Source organism: Eubalaena glacialis, chromosome 4 (assembly GCF_028564815.1).
Source record: "Eubalaena glacialis isolate mEubGla1 chromosome 4, mEubGla1.1.hap2.+ XY, whole genome shotgun sequence".
NCBI lineage: Eukaryota > Metazoa > Chordata > Mammalia > Artiodactyla > Balaenidae > Eubalaena > Eubalaena glacialis.
Genome location: NC_083719.1, coordinates 158355698 through 158380409, shown reverse-complemented (window position 1 = coordinate 158380409; position 24712 = coordinate 158355698). Strand labels below are relative to the sequence as shown.

The 24712-nt window shown below is 59.0% G+C and overlaps 2 protein-coding genes across 2 annotated transcripts; one reads left to right on the top strand and one right to left on the bottom strand.

Moving 5' to 3' along the window:
• The first annotated feature begins 1026 nt into the window (after positions 1–1026).
• Positions 1027–15350, top strand: DBN1 (drebrin 1). The gene is made up of 14 exons (XM_061189996.1): positions 1027–1256; positions 5908–5963; positions 6543–6655; positions 6836–6910; positions 6990–7136; positions 7276–7353; positions 7591–7742; positions 7832–7895; positions 11148–11207; positions 11296–11419; positions 12659–12829; positions 13214–13899; positions 14199–14301; positions 14479–15350. The coding sequence occupies exons 1-14, from the start codon at positions 1171–1173 to the stop codon at positions 14547–14549; spliced, it is 1986 nt and encodes a 661-aa protein (XP_061045979.1). The 5' UTR covers positions 1027–1170; the 3' UTR covers positions 14550–15350.
• Positions 15351–15787: 437 nt separating this feature from the next.
• Positions 15788–24712, bottom strand: PRR7 (proline rich 7, synaptic). The gene is made up of 3 exons (XM_061188518.1): positions 24698–24712; positions 16457–17110; positions 15788–16233 (listed from the first exon to the last, which is right to left on the bottom strand). The coding sequence occupies exons 2-3, from the start codon at positions 16866–16868 to the stop codon at positions 15836–15838; spliced, it is 810 nt and encodes a 269-aa protein (XP_061044501.1). The 5' UTR covers positions 16869–17110; positions 24698–24712; the 3' UTR covers positions 15788–15835.

Genomic DNA, 24712 nt, shown 5'->3' with positions numbered 1-24712 from the left:
CCAGGAGGCCCTGGCAGTGGTGTCCACTTCGCCTCGAGGGACTCCTCTTAGGCCCCAGTGTTTTCTGTGTTCAGAGCTTTGGGAAATTAAGGTGCCAGGAGGCTGGCCCTGGAGTGTCCTTGGAGGAGCCCTGCCCTGAGAGTCTGGGGTTAGATTCCTCTGTGAGGCCTGAGGCTTGGGAGAGAAGGCAAAGGATTTCCTAGTCTGGCCCCACCTGAGAGGACTCAGGGGGCAGCTGGTAAGGGAGGGGTGCTCAGCATAGGGTAGGGCAGGGATGGGGTAGAGGTTGGCAATGTTGGGGTAAGGAGCTGAGAATGGTCTAGGAGGCAGGGATGGAGGGGTGTGGTTGGGAACAGGGATCAGAATGGGAACAGGATAGGTTGGAAAGAGGAAGGTGCAGCTAGGGATGGGGTCTGATGAATGGGTAGGGGGTGTGTGCTAAGCATGGGGTTGGGAGTGGGGCTGGAGCTGGGAGGGGACAGAAATGGGCTGGATTTGGGGATGAAGACAGCAGTGGACAGTGATGGGGATGGACTAGGAATGGGCCTTTCAGAGGGGATGGGCTGCAGATGGGCCAGGGGTGGCTGGCACGGGAATTGGGTTGGGGCTGGAGGTAGGGATGGACCAGGGATAGGGGTGAGGCTGGGTGGAGATAAATTAAGGACGGAGTGGGGCTGGGCCGGATTGGAATGGAGTGGATTTGGGATTGGGACCGGGAGCTGGAAAGGAGAGGGATGAAGCTGGGCCTGGATAGGGATTGGAGAGGTGGGGACGGGGCTAGGTTTGTGGCTGGGGACACCACAGGTGAGAATTTGGGACACGGGAAGAATGGCCCCTCGCAGAAGAATACACCCGCCCGGGCGCGGGGCGCAGAGACTGACGGCGAGGGGCGTGGGGGCGCCCCGGGGCAGGCCGGGAAGGGGGGGCGGGCCTCCCCTGGGCCGGGTCGGGGCGGCGCTAGGACCGAGCGCGCAGAGGGAGCGAGCCGGGCGGAGCCAGCGCCCCCCGCCCCCCGCCGGCCGGCTCCCCTCCCCCGGCCGCTGGCTCGCTCGGCTCGCAACGCTGCAGAGGCTCCGAGGCGGCGGCGGCGGCGCGGCGACTCCCTCTTTCCCTCCCTCCTTCTTCGTCCGTCTGTGCGTCTGTCCGTTCGGCCTCGGTCCGGCCCGCAGCATGGCCGGCGTCAGCTTCAGCGGCCACCGCCTGGAGCTGCTGGCGGCGTACGAGGAGGTGATTCGGGAGGAGAGCGCGGCCGACTGGTGAGCCCCCGCCCCCGCCCCCCAGCCCCTTTGTCCCCGCGCCGCCGCGCCTTTGTTTCCACCCGGCCCCGTCGCCCCGCAGCCGGGAGGGAGGGGGAGACCCCGAAATGGTGCAGCGGCCCGGGAGGGCCAGGGAGGGGCTGCCTTTGTGCGCGCCGGGGGAGGGGCCGGGCCAGGCGGGGCACCGGCGGGCCCCAAGCGCCCGGAGGCGGCCCCAGCCGCGCGGTGGGAACGGTGGCCGGACGCGGGCTGGAGAGACGCAGGGTCCAGATGTGTGGCCCGGGGCCTCCCGGCCTTGTGGAAGCCCATCCCCCGCCCCCTCCCCTTTGCCTCGGGCCGGGCGGACAGGTGTGCACGGGCGGCCAAGGGCACCTTTGCCACCTTTGAGCGGGCGAGGACCGGGCAGGGACCGAGCTAGCAGAGCCAGCGCAGCCTACCCGGCCCAACCCGGCCCCGGCCACAGCACAAAGGAAAGCTAGGGCGGGGGAGGAGCAGAGCGGGCTGGGGGCCGGGGCGCCCCGCCCACCGGGGGGCCTCTCGGAGTTGGGGTGTGATGGAAAGACGTTCATTGCCACAGGGCCACCGCCAAGTGACTCCTGTTCCCCTCAGGGGTCGAGGAGGAGGCAAGGATAAGTGCTCTCCTCGATGCCAAGGGGATTGCAGGGAGTAGGCAGCTGGGCTGGGACATGCCAAAGGAACTGAACTGCCTGCCTAGGGGGCCAGGTGGGGTCCCTGGGAGGAAGCCCCCAGGCGCACCACTCTGCAGGGAGTTCCCAGAGAAGGATGAGGGGGTGAGTGGATCCACTGAGCCCCTAGCTCGTTGGCCCAGGGGCAAGGGGCTCTCAGCTCCTCTGTGGGGGAGGAGCTGGGCTGCCCTCTCCTCCCTCCCCAGCTGTTGTCTCCCCCTAGGCTGTGGGAGGGGTTGGACCACCTGCTCTGGGGCTGGAGTCCCCAGGGTGGCAGGAAAGCCAGGGGGTTTCACACTGCCCCATTCAGGAATCATCATCCCCCCAAGATACTCTTCTCCTGGGGCAGATGCCCATTCTGTTACCTAGGGCTCTTCTCCCCTTGGCAGGCAGGAAACACAAAGTGAAGGCAGGTCTGAGGGACCTCACTTGGGCTGGCCTCACCCTCATGCTGGGAGGACACTGACCTGGGGGCTGGAGGAGGGGACAAGATGGCCAGGCATCCATGCCACAGTACTGCAGCACTGGCGGGCGGCCAGGCCTGGAGGGATGGACGCGGGAGACAAGCAAGCTCTCCTGTCCTGCGGGTCAGTCACAGGAGAGGCCAGCACAGGCTAAGCGGGCAAGCGGCCCATCCGTTGTCCTAGCCCTGCCCCAGGGGGACTGACATCATGGGAGGAGTTCAGGGCAAGTGGCCGGCTTGGCCTGGTGGAGGAGCTGGCCTTGGGATATGGGCCATGCCTGGAGAGAGGCACAGCCCACCTTGGGACCCTTGCCTTCCAGTCTGGGGGTGCTGCCTGCCACCACCCCATTTACCCCTACCTTCCCAAAGGCAGAGCTCCCACAGCCACTGCTGGCCCACATCCTGCTCAGCAGAGGCCTGGGCTCCCACCACCCAGCAGCATCCATGTGGCCAAAGTGAGTTATTCATCACTGGCGTGCCTCACCCCTCCCCCACCCCAGTCTGCGTTGTGTGTGGGACACACACAGATGTACACGTGCACCATCATACATACATACATTTGCTCACTCCCAAGGGCCCAGATAAACATTTGGTAGAAAGGATGTGAGGATCACCCTGCAGAAGGGGACATGAGGGTCCCCAGCACCTAGCACAGAACCAGGGGTACAGTGGGGTTTCAAGATTCAGGGGCAGACCCTGCACTCAGAGGCTGGAAGAGGGCGTCTTGGGTAAAATTGCTGTTTGGGCAAACGGGGCTTGGCACTGCCCTCCCTTACCTTACCTCTGAGTGGGGAGTAGGGGTGGGGGAGTTCACTCCTAGGTGGCTCACTCTGAAATGGACCGCTGCCCTGATGCTGGCAGCAGGGGACCCAGGAAGTCAGATTGTGTAGTGAAAAGAACTAGTGTTGTCCTGGATGTGACCGGACTCGCTATGTAACCACACTAGTCTCTGCTCCTCTCTGGTCCTCTTGAAAAGAGGAAAAGGGGATTGGGCTCAACCATACCTGGGATACCCAAGGTCCTTCCAGTTCTAATATCTTGAGAGTGTGATTGTCCTGAAGAATCCACCTGCCCTGAGCCCCCCATCCTCAGCTGACCCCAGGATCTCCCTGGAGCTGCTACATTCCAGCTCCCACCTCACCCCAGTCCACTTTCTCTGGCCGAGATGGTTTCTCAGAGTTTTGTCTCAATATCGCAAACACCTTCTGGAGCTGCTCTGTGCTCTTTGTTGAAGGACTGAGTTAGATGTCCCACCTTCACGAAGCTTATAGTTCAGGACAGTGTCTGTCTCCAGGGGTTGGAGGTGGTGAGACATGTAGATTCCTGCCCCGCTCCATCCTGATTCCTTGCAGTTTCACCAGGTCCCACCCACCCAAGGCTCAGGCCACCTCGAATGTGTTTGAGAAGCACTGGTGGTCTAGTGAGATCTGGGGCAGGCTCAGGTGCCTCTTCCTGTCCCTGCTGGAGTGTGGTAAGCGCTTTGAGGAGGTGCAGCGCAGGGCAGGGCTTCATGGGAGCTGGCATTGGGTCCCTGAGAGATTGCAGTCAGGGATGGGCATGGGGTGGAGAAACAGGTCTGGCCTCCCTGTGAAAGGAACCACATATGCAGAGGCTCCAGGGTGGGAAATATCCAGAACTGTGCTGGGAATCAGGGAGCCATCCAATGTGACCCGAGTGTACGGTATGGATACGGAGGTCTGGCTGGAAAGGCAGGTGGGCGGAGCTCAGGGTTGAAGGCCTGCTGAAACCTTTGAACTCAGCTATGGTTTCCACCAGGTAAGGGCCAGGGCTGCAGCAGGAAAGGTGGCTGGAGGTGGGTAGGCAAGGAGTAAAGAATGGAAGGGGCAGGGTCCTAGGAGGAGCCAGGGTCCCTCAGAGAGCCTAGGAGAGGCTGACAAGCCACCCCAGGGAGGTGTGATGGCCAGAGCAGTGTCTGGGAACCAGGGTCTTGGAGTTCTGCCTCAGTTTCTCATCTGTGGAATGGAGAAGGGAAGACCCTGCTTCTCGAAGGGCCTTTTGTTCCCAGTGGTGGGTTAGGGCAGCCAGACAGGTGGTGGGACAGCTGTGTTGAGAAGCAGCTGCCAGGACTGTAGCCTGGGCAACAGTTGGACCAGGAGCTTCCGGCCCCACAGCCCACCTGTGTCCCTTTCAGGAGGGAGGGATCCCGAGAAGCAGGGGGCTGGGGGCCCATTTGGCTCTGGCAGTGACTTGTGCTGACCTCATGGGGCTGGGCCTGGACCAGGCCCTCCCTGCTCCCTCCTTGCTCCGCCCTCCTCCCTCCTCCCTCTCCCCCTTCCTTCCTCTTCCCTCCCTTCCTCCCTCTTCTCTCCTCCCTCTTTCCTTCCCTCCCATTTCCCTTCCTCTCTCCCCGCTCCTTCATTTTCTCTTCATCCCTTCACTTCCCTCCCTTCTCTTGTCTTCTCTTTCTGCCTCCTCTCCCTGCTCGCTTTCTCTTCTGCATCTCCCTGGTGCTCCTGCCTCCTCTCCTCCTAGCCCCCTACCTTGGCAGTAGGGAAAGGGGAGCTTGGGGGAGGGGCTGAGCCTCCTGCACCTCCGGAACATGACCTTTATTCCTGGCCCCAAGCCTGTCCTCCAAGTGGGTCCTGGGGAGGAGACATCTCTCTCTTCCCTTCTGTGAAATGGATGCTGTGCCACTGCTACCTGTGAAGAAAAAGCTAGGGAGGAGGAGGAAGGAGGAAGGCTGCTAGGTCAGCTTTCTGCCAAAGCTGAGAGGGAAGGAAAGGCCAGCAGTCCCAAGAGGCCAGAGCCTCAGCTAGGGCGGAGGAGGCCTAGGGCTGGAAGGCCAGGAGAGCACATTCACCCAGGGGCCAGAGTCCAGGCAGGAGTGACCACGGTGACCTCATCCCCATTTCAGAGAGACTGAGATTGAGACTGAGGGCGTGTCCCCTTGGGGTCCTTTGTGTTCAGGAGGATGCAGCTGGGGTGGGCCAGTCGCGTGCCAATTGCTGGGTTGCCATAGTTACCAGGGGATGCCCAGAGCTGAACAGCATCAGGTTCTCTCTCCCCATCCTCCTCGATGTGGGGGGAGGGGCAGTGGGTACCGAGGCACGCGCCAGGTAGGTTCCTGGCAACGGCCAATGGGGATGAGGAGCGGTAGCCAGGGAACGGTAACCAAGGAACCGTCGCCTTGGAATCTCCATCTCACTCCGCTGGCTGGGTTGCAGGCTGCTAGGGCCAGGGCTCCGAGGACGCAACACACTGGCTCACTGGAAGCAAGCGACTGGGCAGCTATTTCTTCCCCACTTCCTGCTCCCCGCCTGACTCAGGCCTCCCTCCATCAGATCCCGGACTGTCCCCCACTGGGTTCCAGCCTGAAATGGTGCTTAGCCCTGTTGTCATAGCGACAAGGCTTAAGTGCTGGGCTGGAACCCCCCTCCTGTCCTGCCCCCTCTGTGTCCCTCCTACCCCGGAGAGCTGTCTCCACCCAAAATTGGCTGCCTGGGCCCTGACAGTTCTCCCAGCCACCCCTCCCTCTCCCCAGGGCTCTGTACACATATGAGGATGGCTCAGATGACCTCAAGCTTGCAGCGTCAGGAGGTAAGAATTCCAGCCATTCCTTTGCTTTCCCCTCCGCTCCCTCCTCCGGTTGTTTTCTTCCCCATCCGCCTGGCTCCAGGCCACCTCGCTGCCTGCATCCAGCAGACCCACACTTGTCTGGCCAAGTGTCCTTCCTGTGGTTATCCCTAAGATCCCCAGGGTGGGGAGGGAGGGAGACTTGTTTCCTGTTTGATTACGAGAAGACTGAGCCTCAGAGAGGAAGAGTGACTTGCCCAAAGTCACACAGCTAGGCGGGAACGGGCCTGGCAGGGATGGCCCAGATCACCCCACTTTCTTGAGAGCCCTAAAAGGTTTTACTTTACCTCAGTGGGTGCTGGCCCCGCGTGAGACTTGATGTGTGAAGAACACTTCCTCAGTTCTTCCCCAAGGTCCTGGGGGATTCAGAGGCAAAGCTCACACCTGCCTGCTGCCTCTTTCACACCAACACAGAACTCTGGGACTTCCAGATCTCTGGCGGTGCCTGCAGAGCCCACAAGAGGAGTCTTTGCTTTGGGTTCCAGGCCCTTTGTGGGGGAGGGATTCAGGAGATGGGGCCTGACACCCTCCTGATTCCCCCAGATGGGGGCTTGCAGGAGCTCTCTGGCCACTTTGAGAACCAGAAGGTGATGTATGGCTTCTGCAGCGTCAAGGACTCCCAGGCTGCTCTGCCGAAATACGTGCTCATCAACTGGGTATGCAGCTATGGGCTGGGGAAGGGAGCCGAAGGCCCAAGAACGGTTATCCTCCATCCCACTCCACTCACTGACACTGCTGGAGAGAACCCCACTAGTCCCGGGAAGAGAGCCCTGGGCCTCAGCCTGCCGCCAACTCTTGTCCTTTCCCGACGCCCCCTTTTGCTGGGTACTTTGCAGGTTGGCGAAGATGTGCCTGATGCCCGCAAATGTGCTTGTGCCAGTCACGTGGCTAAGGTGGCCGAGTTCTTCCAGGTGCGAGTGGGGTCAGGGCTCATGGGGGCGGTGATGGGAGGGAGCCCTGCTGCCTGAACACGCCTTCCTCCTGCTGCAGGGTGTCGATGTGATCGTGAACGCCAGCAGTGTGGAAGACATAGATGCGGGCGCCATCGGGCAGCGGCTCTCCAACGGGCTGGCACGGCTTTCCAGCCCCGTGCTGCACCGACTGCGGCTACGTGAGGATGAGAACGCCGAGCCGGTGGTCAGTGTGCGCCCCGGGCAGGCTGGCCCTGCCCAGGGCTCCGCCGTCCGGTTCCTCTCAGTCCTCACCCTTTGCGTGTGGGGGCTCCTGAGCACTCGGCCCGTGGGCTGCGCTCACGCCAGGCCGCTTGACTCTGCAGGGCACCACCTATCAGAAGACTGATGCAGCTGTGGAGATGAAGCGGATTAACCGCGAGCAGTTCTGGGAGCAGGCCAAGGTGTGGACCCTGACCCCAGCCTGCAGGCTGAGCTGCCCCTCCCTGTCCTGACCCCATGGAGCAGCTCTGCCTTCTCTCCCTAAGCGCCTCCCTTCAGCAGCCTGGCCCGTCCTACGTGCTTCCCCTACTGAGAGAGCAAGCCCCTGAATTCTCAGAACCCTGGGTTGGAGGTGGGCTGGAGGGCTGGGGCGGGCCCCGGGCTCAGGGCCTGCACTGCCTTGGCACGGGGTGCTGTAGAAGGAGGAGGAGCTGCGGAAGGAGGAGGAGCGGAAGAAGGCTCTGGATGAGAGGCTCAGGTTTGAGCAGGAGCGGATGGAGCAGGAGCGGCAGGAGCAGGAGGAGCGGGAGCGGCGCTACCGGGAGCGGGAGCAGCAGATCGAGGAGCACAGGTGCGCCCCGCCCCCCCCCCCTCACCGGGCCCTGGGCCGCCGGCCCCGCGTGGCCCGTCCTGAAGGGCTCCCTGCGCCTTTCATTCCAGGAGGAAACAACAGACTTTGGAAGCAGAGGAGGCCAAGAGGCGGTTGAAGGAGCAGTCCATCTTTGTAAGTTCTTAGTCGGGGTTCCTGTCTCCTGGTGAGGGAAGTGAGGATGGTCCCTGTGTTCCTGGGCCTCTTGCGGGGGGAGTAAGTGTCCTGGGGACAGTGCTGGGCATTCTGGGTACCGCTGCATGGGCACGGGGTATCATGCAGTGTCAGGCCTGGTACCTGATCGTGTGGGGCTCTGTTCCCTGGCTGTGGAAAGAGACCTCCTTGGAGAAGCTAATACTCTAGACTGAAAGAGAAAATCTACCTTGACCCAGACCCTCACTGACCAGGCTCCTCCTGCCCCCTCCCAGCAGGGCCTGAGGGGCTCGAGGTGGATTAGACATGCTTCCTGCCCTTATGGGGCTCGAGGCCTGGTCCCCACAGCAAGAATGCTGCAGAGCCATTGAATGAATCTGGGCTGGTGTTCTGAGCATCTATATACAAGTGTGTGTAGTGTCTCTTTGAGAACAGGTGCTTGTTCCAGGGGTGCTAGCTGAACCTCCAAACATTGGGATGGCCCATAGGGTCATCATGATTGACCCTTGCAAAATCACAGTGGAGTCAAATCTTCATGCTTTGAATTGAATTTTATACTTGAGCAATAGCTAAGATCATTCAAAGCTGAGCATGGTAGAGTTTAGGACAGGAGGTGGGCAGTAGTCGTCTGGACTGGGACTGTGACGGGTAGCCGTTGGGCCCTGGGGACTCAAACAGGCTCCAAGGTCGCGCCCACAGGGGGCTGGGAGGGAGCTGGCCGGACAGCCCTGCCGGCACTGGCATTAACGGCTGTCATAGGTCATTCCACTCACATTAGCCCCTGGGGGTGGAGAGGACATGCGGTTAGTAAGCTGCAGCCTCATTCATTCAGCAAACCCTTGCCACCTGCCACGTGCTGGTGTGAGAAACATGGTGGAGAACAAGATGAACAAGGCTCTTTTACAATTAATTGATGAATTAGTTTATTTTTAATTGCGGCAAAGTGTACATAACATAAAACGTACCATATTGACCATTTTTCAGTGTACGGTTCCGTGGTGTTAAGTGTATTTATATTGTACAACCATCACCAATGTTTATCTCCGGAATTTTCTTCATCTTCCCATACTGAATCTCTGTACCCATTAAACACTAACTCCCCATTGCCCCCTCCCCCAGCCCCTGGCAACTGCTTTCTGCTCTCTGTGTTTAAGAATGTGACTACTCAAAGTACCTTGTATGGGTGGAATCATGCAGTTATTTTACCTTTTGTGACTGGCTTATTTCATTTAGCATAACATCTTCAAGGTTTATCCATGCGTCAGAATGTCTTTTCTTTTGAAAGCTGTTAATATTCCATTGTATATGTATACCAGATTTTGTTCATCCGTTCAGAGCAAGTTCTTTTTGAAAAAGCTTATTTTTATGGAAAATTTCACATACGTACACAAAAGTAGAAAGAATAGTATAGTGAACCCACTGAACTGATTGCTCATCTTCACCAATTACCAGTGTTTCGGGCAAAGGCTTACAGTGTCACACCATTATTTTATAGTCTCATCTGACCCTTCAAGTGTGGCTTATGTGACAGTGACAGTAGGTGTTTTAGCAGGTCACTGTGGTTACCCTGCAACTTCAGGTCCTCTGAGGGAGTTCCCACATGAGAAACTTTGGAATTTAGAACCATGAAGTGCTTTATATTGGCTTAAGGAGCTATTCTGCTTTCTCTCTTCTGATAAGAATTGCATTCCTTATGTGAGTTCCCTTTTTGCCTGGGATGCCAGGGAGCTTCCATTTATCTGAAGATGCTCAGGGATAGCAATGCTATTGACCTTTATGGTTAGTATATTGATGTCTTTCTCCAACCCCAAGCTCTAATTTGTTTCAGTGGTTTTCACAGTGTTATGTAGTTAAGGTTTTTGTGGTAAGCTGCCTCTGGTCCTTTTTTTGAATAAGGCAGAGGAACCTAGCAAGGTTATACTAGGCAGGGGCAGCGTAACAGCAAAGGCTGGTGGGATGTACATTTTTTGGGGAAGGCAAGGAGCCTTCCCCAATGACTGGAGCCCGCTGGGAAATTTGGGAGGAGAGAGCAAGGTCAGAGGAGGAGTTTAGACTTCATTCTGGAAGACACAAAGTGGCAGTTGGGGTGACAACCCTCTTGAGGCTTTTGGTGTGATGAGTTCAACTGAGGAAACAGGTACGAACTGAACCTTGGGCTGGCCACTCACACACGTACTTGAGTTCTTATCCTGTATCACCCACAAAGGGTGGGGAGATGATCCAGAAACAGGAAATTATGACACAGTGTAATCTGTGGTGTATGCCTGGAACACCTCATGGGGACCCAGGGAAGGAAATGACCTGAATGGGCCAGGGACCCCTTCCCGAGGAGGCAGTGCCCAAGCTGAGGCCGGAAGCAGGAAGAGCTGGACCTGGGGTGGGGGTCGGGCACTTGGGGAGAGAGATTCATCTCCCATGCCAAGGCACGGAGGTGGGAAGTTGTATGCATGTTCCAGGAACTGCAGCTACATCATGCTGAGGAATTTATGCCTACATCTCACAGGGTGTGGGTGAGTCAGGGTGGGAGGGGAGCATTGTGAGAGGTGATGGACTAGATCAGGCAGGGAGAAGGGAACGTGGGCCAAGCAAAGGGGCCCCACCTACCTTTACTCCTGGGGTTGCAATCTCAAAACAGAGAGTGAAGTGGACATGCGAAGGGCAGTAGGGAGTGGTGGGGACTGTGGTGAACTGGACAACACACGCCCTATGGGCTGCTACAGTGCAGCTCTAGTCAATGGCTGCTTTGGGACACGCTGGCCTGTGTTGCCAGGGCTTCTGGCATTTCAAGAGAAACTGGAGACCCTGATCTCAGTAAGAAAACCTGATTTTTAAGTGATGGCGACTAATTAACATTTTGAAAAGATCCTTTCAGGTCTGTAGAGAAGAAATGGGGGGAAAGAGAACAAGGAGGCAGGGGACTAATGAAGAAGCCTCACTCGTGTTACCAAGATCCAGGCAGCAGTGATGGAGGTGTGGTTGGCTAGGTGCGGTAGGTGTGGTAGGAGGTTGGAGAAAAGTAAGCTGCAATGCAGGGAGTGCTCCTGGATGGCCCTGGGTGCCCAGGGGCCTGTCTGGACTGGAGATGAGGTGGCTGAGGACCTTGCAGATAGAAGGTGCTGTGTGACTGGGTCGTGAAAGTGGTTCCAGATAGTGGAGGAAACATGGGGGCTGTAAGAAAGCCAAGAGCTCCTGTGGGAGTGGGGTGCTCAGAACACCTTCCCTGTTGGTTTCCAGGGTGACCAGCGGGATGAGGAGGAAGAGACCCAGATGAAGAAGTCAGAATCGGAGGTAGAGGTGAGAGCCGGGGGGACCAGACATCTGAGTTTGGTAGGGCTGCCTCAGTTGGGCCCCGCCTGGCCTGACCCTTTCCATGTGCCCCCAGGAGGCAGCAGCCATTATTGCCCAGCGACCTGATAACCCACGGGAGTTCTTTAAGCAGCAGGAAAGAGTCGCATCGGCCTCCGTAGGCAGCTGTGATGTGCCCTCACCCTTCAACCACCGACCAGGTAGTCCCAGCTCCCACCCCCACCCAATCCCCACTCCTCAGGTTTTGGCCTTGAGCCTCTTTGGGACCTTTCTTGGAAGGGAAACCTTGCCCAAGGACCCCTTGGAGAAGGCAAGGCCAATCATCAAGTGTGCTTCCACCCACCACCTCCAGGTGGCAGGGCTGAGAAGGGCTCGGGCAGGGCCGGTGTTGGGCCTGGGCTGAGCAATTGGCTGTGCTAGAGCCATCTGGGCATTTCTCACAAGGGCTAAGGCATGCCCCTGGCTGCAAGGAGTAGCCCTGCTGGGGTTGAACTAGGTCTTATCTGAAGGGCTGTGGGTGCATGAGGAGTGGGCTCTTTCCCTGGTCCTGAGTTTGAGCAGCCTGGAGCCTGTACCCAGGGTTCCCTGTTTGGATTCTCCCTGTGCAGCTTCCACCTCTCCTTGAAGCCCCCTTCCGCTCCCTGTCTGCTGGTCTGTTTGCCCCTTCTGTGTGCTTGGCCCTGTGCTAGGGTTCCAGGGGTGGGGCAGGCTGTTCCGAGGCGTGGGCTGCCCTGAGGCTGGTTGCATTGTGGCGTATCAGGCTCTTTGCTGTGTGTGGCTGGTGTGGTGGAGTCATCTGTTGGCTTGAGGCTCTGGCCCAGCTTGGCTGAACGTGCGCCCTGGCTGAAGGCAGCTTAGACATCCAGGGCCAGGCTGGGGGTGGATGAGGCCTCGGGGTGGGGGTGGGGGAGACTGACCCTCTCTTGTCCTCTGTCTCTCTCTCTCTGTCTCTCTTGGCAGGTCGTCCGTACTGCCCTTTCATAAAGGCATCGGACAGTGGGCCTTCCTCCTCCTCCTCTTCCTCCTCCTCCCCTCCACGGACTCCCTTTCCCTATATCACCTGTCACCGCACCCCAAACCTCTCTTCCTCCCTCCCATGTAGGTAGCAGCCCCAGGCCTCCGTGGGGGGGTAAGGAGGGCCCCCCGCTTCCCAGCAGCCCCCCTGCTCTCACTCCCCCAGCCTGACTGCTGATCTCTGGTGTTTGTCCCCAGAGCAGGTACCGCCCGCCTCTTTCCCCTGGCCCTGAAGGGACACTGGCCCTTAGGGGCCTGGCTTACAGGGTCTGGAGCTGTGGTCTGGCCCCTGGGGGGCCTGGGGAGCTCCCAGCCCGGACCCAGACTCCAGAGAGGAGGGGCTGGTCAGGCCCCAAGGTGGACGATCCTGGTTCCACCTGGCTCCCTGGCCCTTACTGACCAGCCTAGGGGTTTTTGTTCCACAGGCAGCCACCTGGACAGCCACCGGAGGATGGTGCCTACCCCGATCCCTGCCCGGAGCCCATCTGACTCCAGCATGGCCTCTACCCCTGTCACTGAGCAGATCGAGCGGGCCCTGGATGAGGTTATGTCCTCGCAGCCTCCACCACTGCCACCACCACCCCCAGCAGCCCAAGGTGTGTGAACGGCCCTAGCCCCTGGGCTGGGAACTCCAAATGGCCATGGTAACAACCCCCCAGGGACCTGGGCCAGACTGTACTGCCCTGGAAGTGGCTGGGGCAGGGAGGAGCCCTGGTCAGACCTGCCCTCTCTGCACCTCAGTGTCTCCCTGGAGTGGGGATTGTGCCTTCCTCCCAGGGCTGCTGAGCGGTTGAAAGACACTAGGTAAAGGGGCAGTGGGGCCCAGTGGGTGCTAGAAGGCACTCTGCATGGAAGTCTTAGTGGAGGCCTTCTTTCCTGGACTCTTCAGTGGGTGGGCAGGGTACTGTAGGGTGCCTGCCCAGGGCCCGCATCCTTTCCTGGGAGCTGATCACATGTCTCCTCCATCTGTGCTTTGACAGAGACCCAGGAGCCCAGCCCCGGCCTGGATAGTGCAGAGACCTGCAAGGAAGCCAGAGCAGCAGACCCTCAGGCCTGGGCCAGCCCCCTGGAGGAGTCCCCTCAGGCACCAGAGCCTCCCCAGGGCCAAGGCAGCCCCACGGAGGACTTGATGTTCATGGCGTCTACAGAGCAGGCAGTCCTGGCTGCCTCTCTAGAGCCTGCCATGGCTGGAGCCTCTGTAGCTGACACCCCAGCAGCTGATGCCATTGAAACCGACACTGCCGCTGCTGACACCAGTGTTGCCAACACCGTCACCCCTGCCACTGCCAGCCTCATTGACCTATGGCCTGGCAATGGGGAAGGGGCCTCTGTACCCCAGGCTGAGCCTAGGGCCCCCACACCACCCTCAGGTGCCGAAGTCACTCTGGCAGAAGTGCCCCTGCTGGACGAGGTGGCTCAGGAGCCACTGCCGCCGGCAGGTGAAGGCAGTGCCAACCTTCTCAATTTTGATGAGCTGCCTGAGCCACCAGCCACCTTCTGTGACCCAGGGGAGGAAGTAGAAGGGGAGCCCCTGGCTGCTCCCCAGGCTCCAACTCTGCCCTCAGCTCTAGAGGAGCTGGATCAGGAGCCGGAGCCGGAGCCAGAGCTGGAGCCAGAGCCCCACCTGCTGACCAATGGCGAGACCACCCAGAAGGAGGGGACCCAGGTGGGGCTGGGGCTGCCTGATGGGAGGGGAGGTGGTCAGGGCTGGAGCAGGGGGCTGACCCTGCCTTCCTTAGGCTTGCAGCAGTACCCTGCCCCCCTTCTCTGTGACCCACATCATTGGGGGGGAAGCTGTATTTCATTCCCCCTCCCTGGGCCAGCTCTGCTTTTATTCCCAAGGCAGGCATCTGTGTTTGCCTGGCAACCACTGATATAATCGCTGGTTGCTGGGGAAACGTGCCTGGTAGGTCAGCCCTAGTCCTGCTGGGTGGGACCCAGTGACATGGAGCTTTTCTTCTACAGGCCAGTGAGGGGTATTTCAGCCAATCACAGGAGGAGGAGTTTGCCCAATCGGAAGAGCTGTGTGCAAAGGCTCCGCCACCTATGTTCTACAACAAGCCTCCAGGTAGTACTGTGATGGGTGATGGAGAAGAATTTGGGTGGCGGTGCTGTGTTCAAGTGTGGACAGGCAGTCCTCCCCCCGCCTGCTGCACAGCTGGCACAGCTCCCCAGGGTTGGGAGGGACACAGGCATGGATCTGCTGGGCCATCTCCTTAACTCCCCTCCCTTCTGCACACCATAGAAATCGACATCACCTGCTGGGATGCAGACCCAGTACCGGAAGAGGAGGAGGGCTTCGAGGGTGGCGACTAGCGGTGATGCTTGCCCTCAGGCTGCCCTCGCCAAGGCCGCCCACCTGCGCCGGCCTCTGGCCAGACGGCCCGCAGTGCCTGCACTTGCAGCAGCTCCGCCTGGCACCCACTCTGGATTCCGGCCCTGGCCGGGGACTTGGCCGCTTCCCTACCCACAGGGCCCTACTTTTACAGCTTTTCTCTCTTTTTTAAAGTTGATAGGAGACTTGTACAGTTGACTGGTTTTCCTCCCGTTGGTAGTTGAGATGCTGTTGCAAATTCCACCCCCTTCCCACCCGGTCCAGATTGTAGCTCTTAGTCCTCCCTGCTCACTCAGCTGGCCGGGGTGGAGGCCTCACCCTGCTTGGGGCCTGGCGTGGGGGGAAGTTCTGGTGGGAAAATGTTCCCCCCACCTCTTTTCCTAGTTTTCTGTTTCTTGGAAAAATATCACTTTGTATTCTCTGTCCAGGGCTTCAGATATTTTGCACGAATTTTAAAACATGGCAATAAATGGCTCGTGGGCTCTGGCTCCCTGGGACCCGCCCCCTCCCCCCTTCTCTTGACCCCTCCCCACCTGGCCCGAAGGAAGTAGCAGGCCCAGCTGGGGCCTCTCAGCTTCCTGGCCCTTTCCTGCCCCCTCCTGCTGGGCAGGTCCCAGGCTGGAGGCCCTAGGCGTGATTCAGGTCAGGGCTATGGGTGGCCCCTTTCCACCTCCTCCCTCTTTGCTTGGGTTCCTTTTTCACGTTCAGTAACTGTTTTTTGGAAAGCACAAACTTCTGTAACAGGTCGTGCTCATGTCTGTTAATAAAGAAATCCAGATCCCTTTGGGCCTGCTGCTCCGGGCCTCCAGGGGCTGATCTGGGGTGGACCACCTGCCACGACCCCATTCCCAACTCTTCCCACTTCCAAGGCTGCGGGGGGCACCCTCACCAAGACCTCAAGGGCAAGGAAGGTGGGGTATGAGGCTCCCTGGGGAACCGGCCAGTGGTTTGAAGCAGGCAGACCTCAGGTTTAGTTCTATACCCTCAGGCCGGTTTGTAGCTGAAAGGCGCAACAAGGTTCGGTCCCGATAAGGCCGGGCACACCTGGCCGCCAGAACCTTGGGTGCAAGCAGTGGGTGCCCCCTCCGCTTGTACCAAACCAGATCACACACCTTTATTATCCTCAAAATGTAACAAACGGGGTAAGAAATCCCTCCCTCCCGCCCCACCCCCGTCCCACCCCCCTCCGCAGTCCAAGGGAAGCGTTTAAAAAGCCCCGCAATCAGGCCAGGAGTCCGCGGGTGGGGCTCGGGACGCCGGGCGCCCTCTATACGGCTGTAGTCCTCCCGAACAAGGGGATAGAGACCGGCAGGCGCCAAGCTCCGTGCTCCAGTGGCTCTCGGCTGCTGAGCTCCGAGTCGGTCCAGCTGGGGAAGACCCGACGGCTGCGGTCCGCCTGCAGGCAGAGCGCAGGGCAGGGCGGCGCGGGCCGCGGGGCACTGGGCAGGTGCAGCGCCGACGTGTAGCCCCGGTCCAGGAAGAGCGGCTTGTAGCTGGGCGGCGGCTGCTCTTGTTTCTCCGCGCTGTCGCGGCGGCTCAGAAAGGGCGTGACAATCTTGCGATAGAGGCCGCGCGTGTCCGTGAGCACCTCGCTGTAGGGCGGCGGCGGCTCGGCCATCAGCACCGCCTCTTCGTAGCACGGTGGCTTGGACGTGTCCGATTCCGCTGCGGAGTGGGAAGCGGTCCGAGGCCGTGAGGCTCTCCGTCCTCAGCCACCCGCAGAGGCCTTGGCCAGCCCCCAACCCCAGACCCAACCCGCTCCCTCCTCCTGGGTTCTCAAGGAGGCTGTCCTGTGGAAGCCCCGCGGGTCAGCAGCGACCCCGCCCCCTGCCGAGGCCTCGCCCACCCTAGTGGCCCAGGCTGCCCTCTGGCGGAGGTCGGTACTTACCTTGGCGCGGGTAGCTCCACGGCCGCGGCGGTACTGATAGGTGCGGCGGCGGTGGGTGCGGAAGCGCGTGGTGGTGTGCGTGCGGGTGCGCGTGCGGCTGCGCGGGCCCGTGGTGCAGCAGCGGGTGCACGTGCACGTGCTGGTGGGCGTGCGCCGGCGCCTCGAGACGGCCGCGGTGAGGTGGTGGCGGGGGCGCCAGGCCGGGGGGGCTCCCGGCCAGGCTGCCCTCGAGCTCAAGGGGCTCCAGCTCAAGGGCGCGCAGATTCTGCTCACGCAGCCGCTCCTCCTGGCGCCGTTTGAGGCGGCGGCGCAGGAAGCTGCAGAAGCAGCAGAGTAGGACGATGAGACCCCAGATGAGCCAGAAACCGGCAAAGCACGTGAGGAACGTGTAGGTGCCCTGGGACATAACCATGGCGGCGGCGCGGGCGGCGGGTCCTCGGCTGTTTCACTGGACAATGGGCTCCTCGACGTGGCCCCGGGCCCGCGCCAAGCTCCCAGATGCCGCCAGCGTCACTCGGGGACCCGCGGCCGGGGGCTGCCCGCAGCTGGGTTCAAGTCGTGCGCGCGCAGGCAGGAGGCAGCAGCAGCGGCGCCCGCTCCTTCCCATGGCGCCGGCAGGCACGCTGGCGGGCCTCACCCGGGGCCGCGCGGGACCTGTGGGACAGACACAGGGCGCAGTGAAGGCGCGCTGTAGCCCCGGACGACTTCCCTGCCCGCGCCGGTGCCCTGCGCAATCCCGGGGAAGCCTCCTCTGCGGAACCTCTGCACTCCGCGGGGCCCCGGTGACGTCACCGGGATGACGTCACGCTCCGAGGTTTCCCCCGTAGGGCTTTCCCGTATCTGAGACCCGGTCGCCGCCGCCTCCCAGTCGAGGTGACTCCAGGCAGGCCAGCAGGGGGCGCGTGAAGGCCAGGTTCGGCCTCAGTGAGAACGGGAGATTTACCATCCGCATCCCCGGGGTGCAGGGTACCCCAGCTCCGAAAGGGCTTGAGAGGCCCATAGGCAGACTCCCAGGGCGCTGAAGGGGAGCCATGGCGCGGTTGTTTTGCGGCGGAGAAAAGGTGGTCCACATCCTAGGCCCCACAAGCAGCCCGCCGGTGCCCAGCTTCAGCCCTATGCATACACACCTGGCAGCCCCTGGCGCCCTAGGCCTTGTATCCGCTCCCAACCCTGGATGTACAAAGCGTGGAACATTCCGGACCGCACCGCGGCTTCCTGGTTGTCTCAGCTCTTGTAGGGGGGGATCGGGCGGGTGGTTCCCGCGGCTACTGCGTGCTACCAGCCTGTCTTCGTCTGAGCCCAACGCGCCGCCGAGCGTGGGCCGTTCCCTCTTTTCCTTTACTCTAGGCGCCTCCGCTCGCTGAATCCCAGCTCCGTCTCCGCGTCCTCAGCCTCCTACCCATGCGCAGCCCCACTTGGCCCTGCCCTTCTAGCTCCAGGCCGCCATGTCTCTTCCCCCAATTCCTTTCCCTCTCTGCAGAGGGTAGGAAAACTAGCTCAAGTAATCGGTACCACCTGGTTCCACATCACTCCAGATGGGCACCTCTAGCTCCATCTCCTCTCCACAGCCAGGGTTGAGAGGGGAACCTTGCATCCTAAGAGGTATGTAGGAGGGAGCCCTGACTGAGGAGGGACAGGCGACTGTTCACCACCCCCTCAGAACAGGAATGACCCCTTCCTGACTGCCTTATACCCAGGGTTTTTCACATACAACCCTTTGGAGTAACAAATTATACCTGTTTTACAGATTTTACACAATTAGCTGTGTGGATGGCAGTTGACGGTTCCATAATTTGAACCCAAGCCTGGCCACAAAACCCTAGCCTGGGGTGGGAGAGTGCTGCTGCTTGAGCTACTTTGTGGGTCTCTTCCAGGAGCCCCATGGACCCCCCATCCTCAGCATACCCAACCAAGGCACACATGCATTCAGCTCTGGGTGCCACAGTGGGCCTGAGCCCCAAGCTGGGGACCCCACATTAAGTTGACTTAGACTGGTCTGAGAGCAAGCTGGGGGGAAGCCAGGCCACACGGGCCACCCCACAGTTCTCCCCCAGATGGCTCCTTTCTGACTCCGTGACTGCTTTGTGCCATGTGCCATTGGTGCCCGTGCCAGTCCCTTTCTCCTGGGCCTGTGTTCCAGAACAGACAATGGCAGGAACAATAGCTCCACCCGCCCCCTCGACAACCCCACCATGAGGCTGCCATGGCGACGCAGCCCAGATAAAAACACGATGCTGCCAGTCACTGGGAGTTAATTAAATCTGTTATTCTCCTTTTCCTGAGCCCACAGGAATTTTCAGGAGTGCTCTGAGGAAGCTGGCCCTAACTAGGGGCCTCCTTGGCCTGCAAAGTAGGAACAGCTCTGGGTCAGGAAAGCACTTCTGGGGCTGGAGGTGATGGAGTTTAGCTGAATTAGAAATAAAAATACCTGCCAAGGATTGTCTACTGTGTGAAGCCTCATTCTAGGCCCCTTTCATGCAGAGTAATCGAATGCAATCTTCAACACCACCTTCTCACTGGGGGTCATGCCCATTTGATGGATGAGACAGGCTTAGTGAAGGAAGTGACTTGCCCCGGGTCACACAGCTAATAAGGGGAAGAGCTAGGATTTAGCCTGAGTGTGAATCCAAAGTCTGTGTTGAAACACTTTCCCCTAAGTGATGAGTGAGATGTAAATAAATGCACGTGAGCACTCAGTACAGGAGATTTGGCAGTCGTGGGGACACTGGCCAGGCTGGCCAGCCTGTAGCCAGAACGCGCCTTCCTACTCCTTCCCACCAAAACTTGATGCTTCTGGCAACCAGCCCTCAGCTCAAGAGTGGGAAAGGCTACAGGGTGAAGGAGAGATGGAATGGCAGCTCTAGGGTTAACAAGGAACAAAGGACAGGGACTGTGCCCTGAGGGGTCCAGCTCAGCTCGCTGGGCATTAGGAGGACTGGGACAGGCCACACCCAAGACCCACTGGGTGCTACTGTCGCCTCTCAGCCTGTCTCATCTATCAAATGGGCATGACCCCCAGTGAGAAGGCGGTGTTGAAGATCACATAAGATTCTGTGTGGAAGGGGCCTAGAACAAGGTCTGACACACAGTAGACAGGCCTTGGTGGGTATTTTTATTTCTAATTTAGCTAAACTCCAGCTGAGAGGCAGGAACTATTGCTGAATTTTACAGACTTGGCCACTGTGGGTCTGAGAGAGGAAGTCTGCCTAAGGTCTCACAGCTGAGCTGGCCCTCTGACCCCACACTGGCTCTAATGCCCAGTTTGGCGGTGGGGGGTGGGGGTGGGACAATGCCTCCTGGGCTGCTGCTTCACCCTGGTGCTCCAACAGGCCCAGAGGGCAGGAATCCTGCCTGAACCTCCCTCCTGCCCTGTGTCTGGTCCACAGGAGTTGCTCAGTAACATCTCATCTAATCCACAGTAGTTGCCCAATATATAAATGTCAAGGAATTAATTCAGGCTTTTCCAAGTGCTCTTCCTGACCAAGCCAAGTTTCTCAAAGCCTTTCCAAAGGGCTGTTCTTTTATCCCTTCACACCTGTGCATGCTCCTGTCCAGGTCTGGGGCGCCCTTCAAACTCAGACCCTGCCTCTTGCTCACAGCCACTCACCTTCCCCATCCCCTTCAGACACATGCCTGGTCCCTAGTAAATACCAACTCCAACTGTGTGCTGGGAGCGGAGCCTTTGGCCAGACTCATCCTTAAGTCTGCCGTTTTATGATTTGTTTTCTCTTTGTTTCCTTATTCTCTTTTCTTACCTTTTTGCGGGTTATTTGGACATTTTTCAGGATTCCATCTTGGTTTATTTGTGGAGTTTGTGAGTATATCACTTTGTAGGGTTTTCTTAGGCCACACACTCACTGGGAGTGCAGCAGGGGATGGGAGTGAGAGCTGGGGGGTGACATGTTGTCTCAGTTTCCTCATCAGTGGCTGTGGAGAAGAGTGAGCTAATCCATACAAAGGGCTTGGAGATGCCCAACAAACATGAGCACTGCTGTCCACAGTTTCGGAGCTGGGGGTGCAGAGGTGTGTGCCCCCGGGCTGGACGCCACCGAGAGTTCTCTCAGTCACCCTATAAACTAGGTGAGCATTCTGCCCATTTGACAGATGAGAACACTTGGCTCAGAGAGATTAAATGACCCCCAAGGTCACACAGATCTCTTACTCTAGGGCCTGGTGCACTGCTGTGGGCACCTCCCACATTACTCCTCTGTATGGAGAACCCTGGCACCCTAACCTTAGACCCCAAAGATCTGCTGCTGGGTCTTTTATCTCAGCAAAGGGCCCACCGTTTACACCATCTGCCAAATCCTGTTGTTTTTAACCCTCAGTGTAGTGTGTCTTCATCTGTCCACTTCCTTTTGTCCCCACACCGCAGCTGGCTGGGTCAGGTCACTGTCATCTCTCACCTGAGCCCCCATTACCGTGCTTGCCACCACTCTCTACTTCCACGCTGTGCTTCTGCCTGGCCTGCCACTCTCCATACTGTCCATTTCCTCCTGGCCCGCTCCTGAACCCAGCTGCTACACAGCCTCGCTGCTCTCGCCCCAGCGCGTGCTCCTCAGCCTCACCTATTGGCCTCACCTGTTACCTCCCTGGACATGTCAGCCTCCAGCTACCTCACCCTGCAGGGCTGGATGAGAAGTCCAACGATATCAATCACAGTGTTCTGTAGTGGCCTGTGTCCAACACGAGGGCTGCATCTGCCTTGATCATCTGGCATACGGTAGCTCAAAAACCACTTGTTGAAGGAGTAACTGGAGGTGTCCAGTTACCTGTTTGGTCTTTTAGCTGTCTGACAAGGAATACCTCAAGAGCTAGGTCTGCATCTAGTTCATTCCTGGGAAATGTTGGCCATTCACCAAAATGTCACTGAGAAAGCAGCTCTCAGCCTTCACAGGGAGGTTTATAAGCAAGCTGAGGATGCATACGTCTATGTGAATAAAAGGAAAAGTCAACGTGGAGATGTGTACCAGGGGCTCTGGAGTGGAAAGAAGGAATCCCAGGCAACAGGGGCTCTGGGTCACAAGGGGAAGCCCTGGATGTGACACCAGAGTTGCTGGTCAAGTGAAGGAACAGGCATTCAGGCCAGGGGACAGAGGAGAGAAGGAGGAGAGTATGGTGTGTGGAATGAGGGTGGGGTAGGAAAGGTGACCGGTCACCTGTCCTGCGTGCCCTGCACGTGCCAAGCCCCCTGCTAACCTCTCTAGATTCATTACCTCAGCGAGGAGGGAGCTGCTGCCATCCCCACTCTACAGGCAGGGAGCTGGGGCCAGTTCAGGCCCACATAGCCTGCGGGCTTATGAAATCCAGGGGACTGTAAAGCCCACTGTCCTGGCAGGAAGGCCATTTTAGGGAGGCACTGGTGACATTTTTACACTCCTCCCACACCAAGACAAATGAACTGAAACCAGAGAGAGATGATGGCAACTGTCCCAGCTACCACAGTCGGCCAGGTGTGGAGCTGGCCATAACCTCATTTCCAGCGAGGCCAAGGTACTGGCTTGACACCCTCACCTGCAGGCAGCATCTCTGTGATCCAACCTCGGCACAATGCCAGGAACCCAGGGCTTGCAAAACTGCAAACAGGACAACAGAGATTGGGGCCCTAGTGGGTTGGTGTCTATTGTACTCAGATCTGCCCCTCCAAGGGAGTTGGCCACACCTCGGGGGTGGGGGGGTGGAGCGGAGGTGATTGTACCCTCTTTTGAGGGGCAGCCTGGTGAACACGCAGAGCACTGAGCAGGGATCCCCGGGTTCAAATCCTGCTTATGCCCTGCCCGGACTGTGTAATCCCATCCCGGCTATTCCCATGCCTGAGGTGAAGTTTCTTCACCTGTATGATAGAGACGATGAGGCCTGCCTGGCAGTGCCAAGGTAGGAGCAGAACTGATGGGGGATGTGAAAATACACCAGCATATACAGCTGCACTTGACAAACCAAATGCCAGCACCTTGCAGCCTCAAGAGGCTCAAATGTGGAAACTGGCCCATGGCACTACATCTACACAAGCCTGGAGATGGTCTAGCAAAAACTGCCATCACTTTCCCACGGACTAGAGATCTCAGCCTTGTGACTCTCAGGCTGGACACAGTTCATGGACATGTTTTGTTGGCCCATAATCATTTTTTAAAAATATGATTAGTTGCCAACATTTAAAAACCAGGAGATTTTACATAAATTTCTGGGTCAACTTGAAAACTGGACAACCTCGTCATACCAAGTCCACATTCTCAGATGGTGACATAGACTGCAGCTGATTAGTGCCCTAGTCCACCTGGGCTTTGGAGGCATTTGGGTTTCTAACCCCTGAGCTAGACTGAGCACCCATAGGGGCCAGCAGTGCATGGGCCCATCATTGCTAAATTCCTTCTGCTACAGCCAGGGCTGCAAGCTGACCAGGCCACAGAGCCCACAAACCAAGGAATAGGGCCTTGGGGGTTCCCAGGGGACTGAGGTAGCCCTCACTGCTCAGCTTCCCTCAGAGAGAGAAAATGGAAGGAGGGAGGAAAGGAGGCAACCCAGCCATAGCACGGTCCTATAGAGCATCTGGGGGCAAGAATCTGGCTGATTTTGCTGGAAGAAGGAAAGGTGTACCAAGGCCTAAAAGACATAGGGAATTTCCTCACCGGAGGAATGCAGAAGAAGGTTAAGAATGCTCCTCTAGAAGGCTCTACAGTTCTTTTCTGCCTGGCTCACAAGAGATAGTATGTAGCAATACCATAGCAGAGAGGGGCCATGCCAGTAGAGAAACCTGCACTGGAAACCTAGCTCCACCACTTATTAGTTGTGCAACCTTGGGCAAGTCATTTTACCTCCCTGAGCCTTGGAGTCATCATCTCTAAAATGGGGATAATAAACTTACCTTGCACAATGTTGTAAGGACTAGGAGATCATGGATGCAGAGTGCTCAACACAGGTCTCACACAGAGCAGGAACAGAATGAAAGGAGCCTGTGAGTAATTCCAAAGGCACTCCTGCCTGTGGGAGACTCAGGCCTGACTTAGGATACCACCCATCTAAGGGCATCTATGTCAAGGCCTCAAATGACCAGGTAATGGTCACCTCTGGTACCCAGGAGACCTCCCTGGATGGGAAAGGAAACCCAAGGGTGGTTGTGGTCACTGGGATGTTGGGTCCAAGGCCTGCGGTTGGGGCTGGCATCTGCTGAGTCAGGCCCAGGAGAGCTGGCAGGAGGGCCATTTCTCCCCCCAGCACGCTATCCACTGAGGGGAGGTTGGGAGGGGAGCCAGAGATCATTTCCTCTGACTCAGCGGTCATTCTCCTCTCAGAGGAGCTCCCCTGGAAGACAGGACATCTCCATGTGGCGCTGGCCTGCCTGCCGGCCAACCTGCATGCCACCCAGCACAGTCTGGGCTTTGTGCTCAGACAAGAAAGGGGGCCGGGTGCTCCTATTTGGCCTGGGCTTCAGCTTCCCTGGGTCAGCAATGTCCTTTCCTCTGCTACTGCCCACGCTCCTTCCACCCATTCCCGGAGAATGATGGCTTGAGAAGAGGAGCAGAGACCCACCGCGGGCCCAAGCCACGGTCTGGCACATGCTCTGGCCGTGAGGAGGAGGGATGCGAGCGTCTTTCCTCTCCCCTGGTAGGGACCATTGCCTTTGGGGCACCCAACTCGGGTCAGGGCATTTCGCTGGCGGGGGGTGGTGGTGGGGGGTTTGGGTTTGGGGTGACGGGCACAGACCCCGGACCCATGCCTCCTCCTCCTGTGGCTGGCCCAGGGGCTGGCCCGCCCCCACGTTTGCTGCCACCCCAGGAGCCCTGCTGCGACGACTGCAGCCACGTGGGAGCCAGCTCCTGCCCACGGGGCCGCTCGCCCCCCACCCCCACCCTCGACGGCTGTGGAGGCAGGCACACCCAGACGGGCCAGAGGGTCGGAGTTCCCCCCACCGCGAGAGGGAGAGTCCCCCGGGGCTTCGGCCCCTCGTGGGGGCGGGGATGGGGGGGGTCGCCGCCCTGCAGCCGCGTTGCCGGGGAGCGCAACCCGGTTGCTGTGGCAACCGTTTCCAAGCGAACCGGCGGCGGCTTGCGCCCTGCTCCCGCTTCTTGGCTCACTGGCGCCTTCCCTCTCTCTCCCTCCCTTCCTCCGGTGTGGGCTGGGGGAGGGGCTGGCCGGGGCGGGGGTCCGGGGCGGCGACCCGGGGCCAGGGCGCGGAGGGCTCAGCCCCGGCACCATCTTCCGCCCGCGCTCCGGACCCGACCGGCCCGCCGCCGCGGTACTCACGGGCCCAGGCATCCT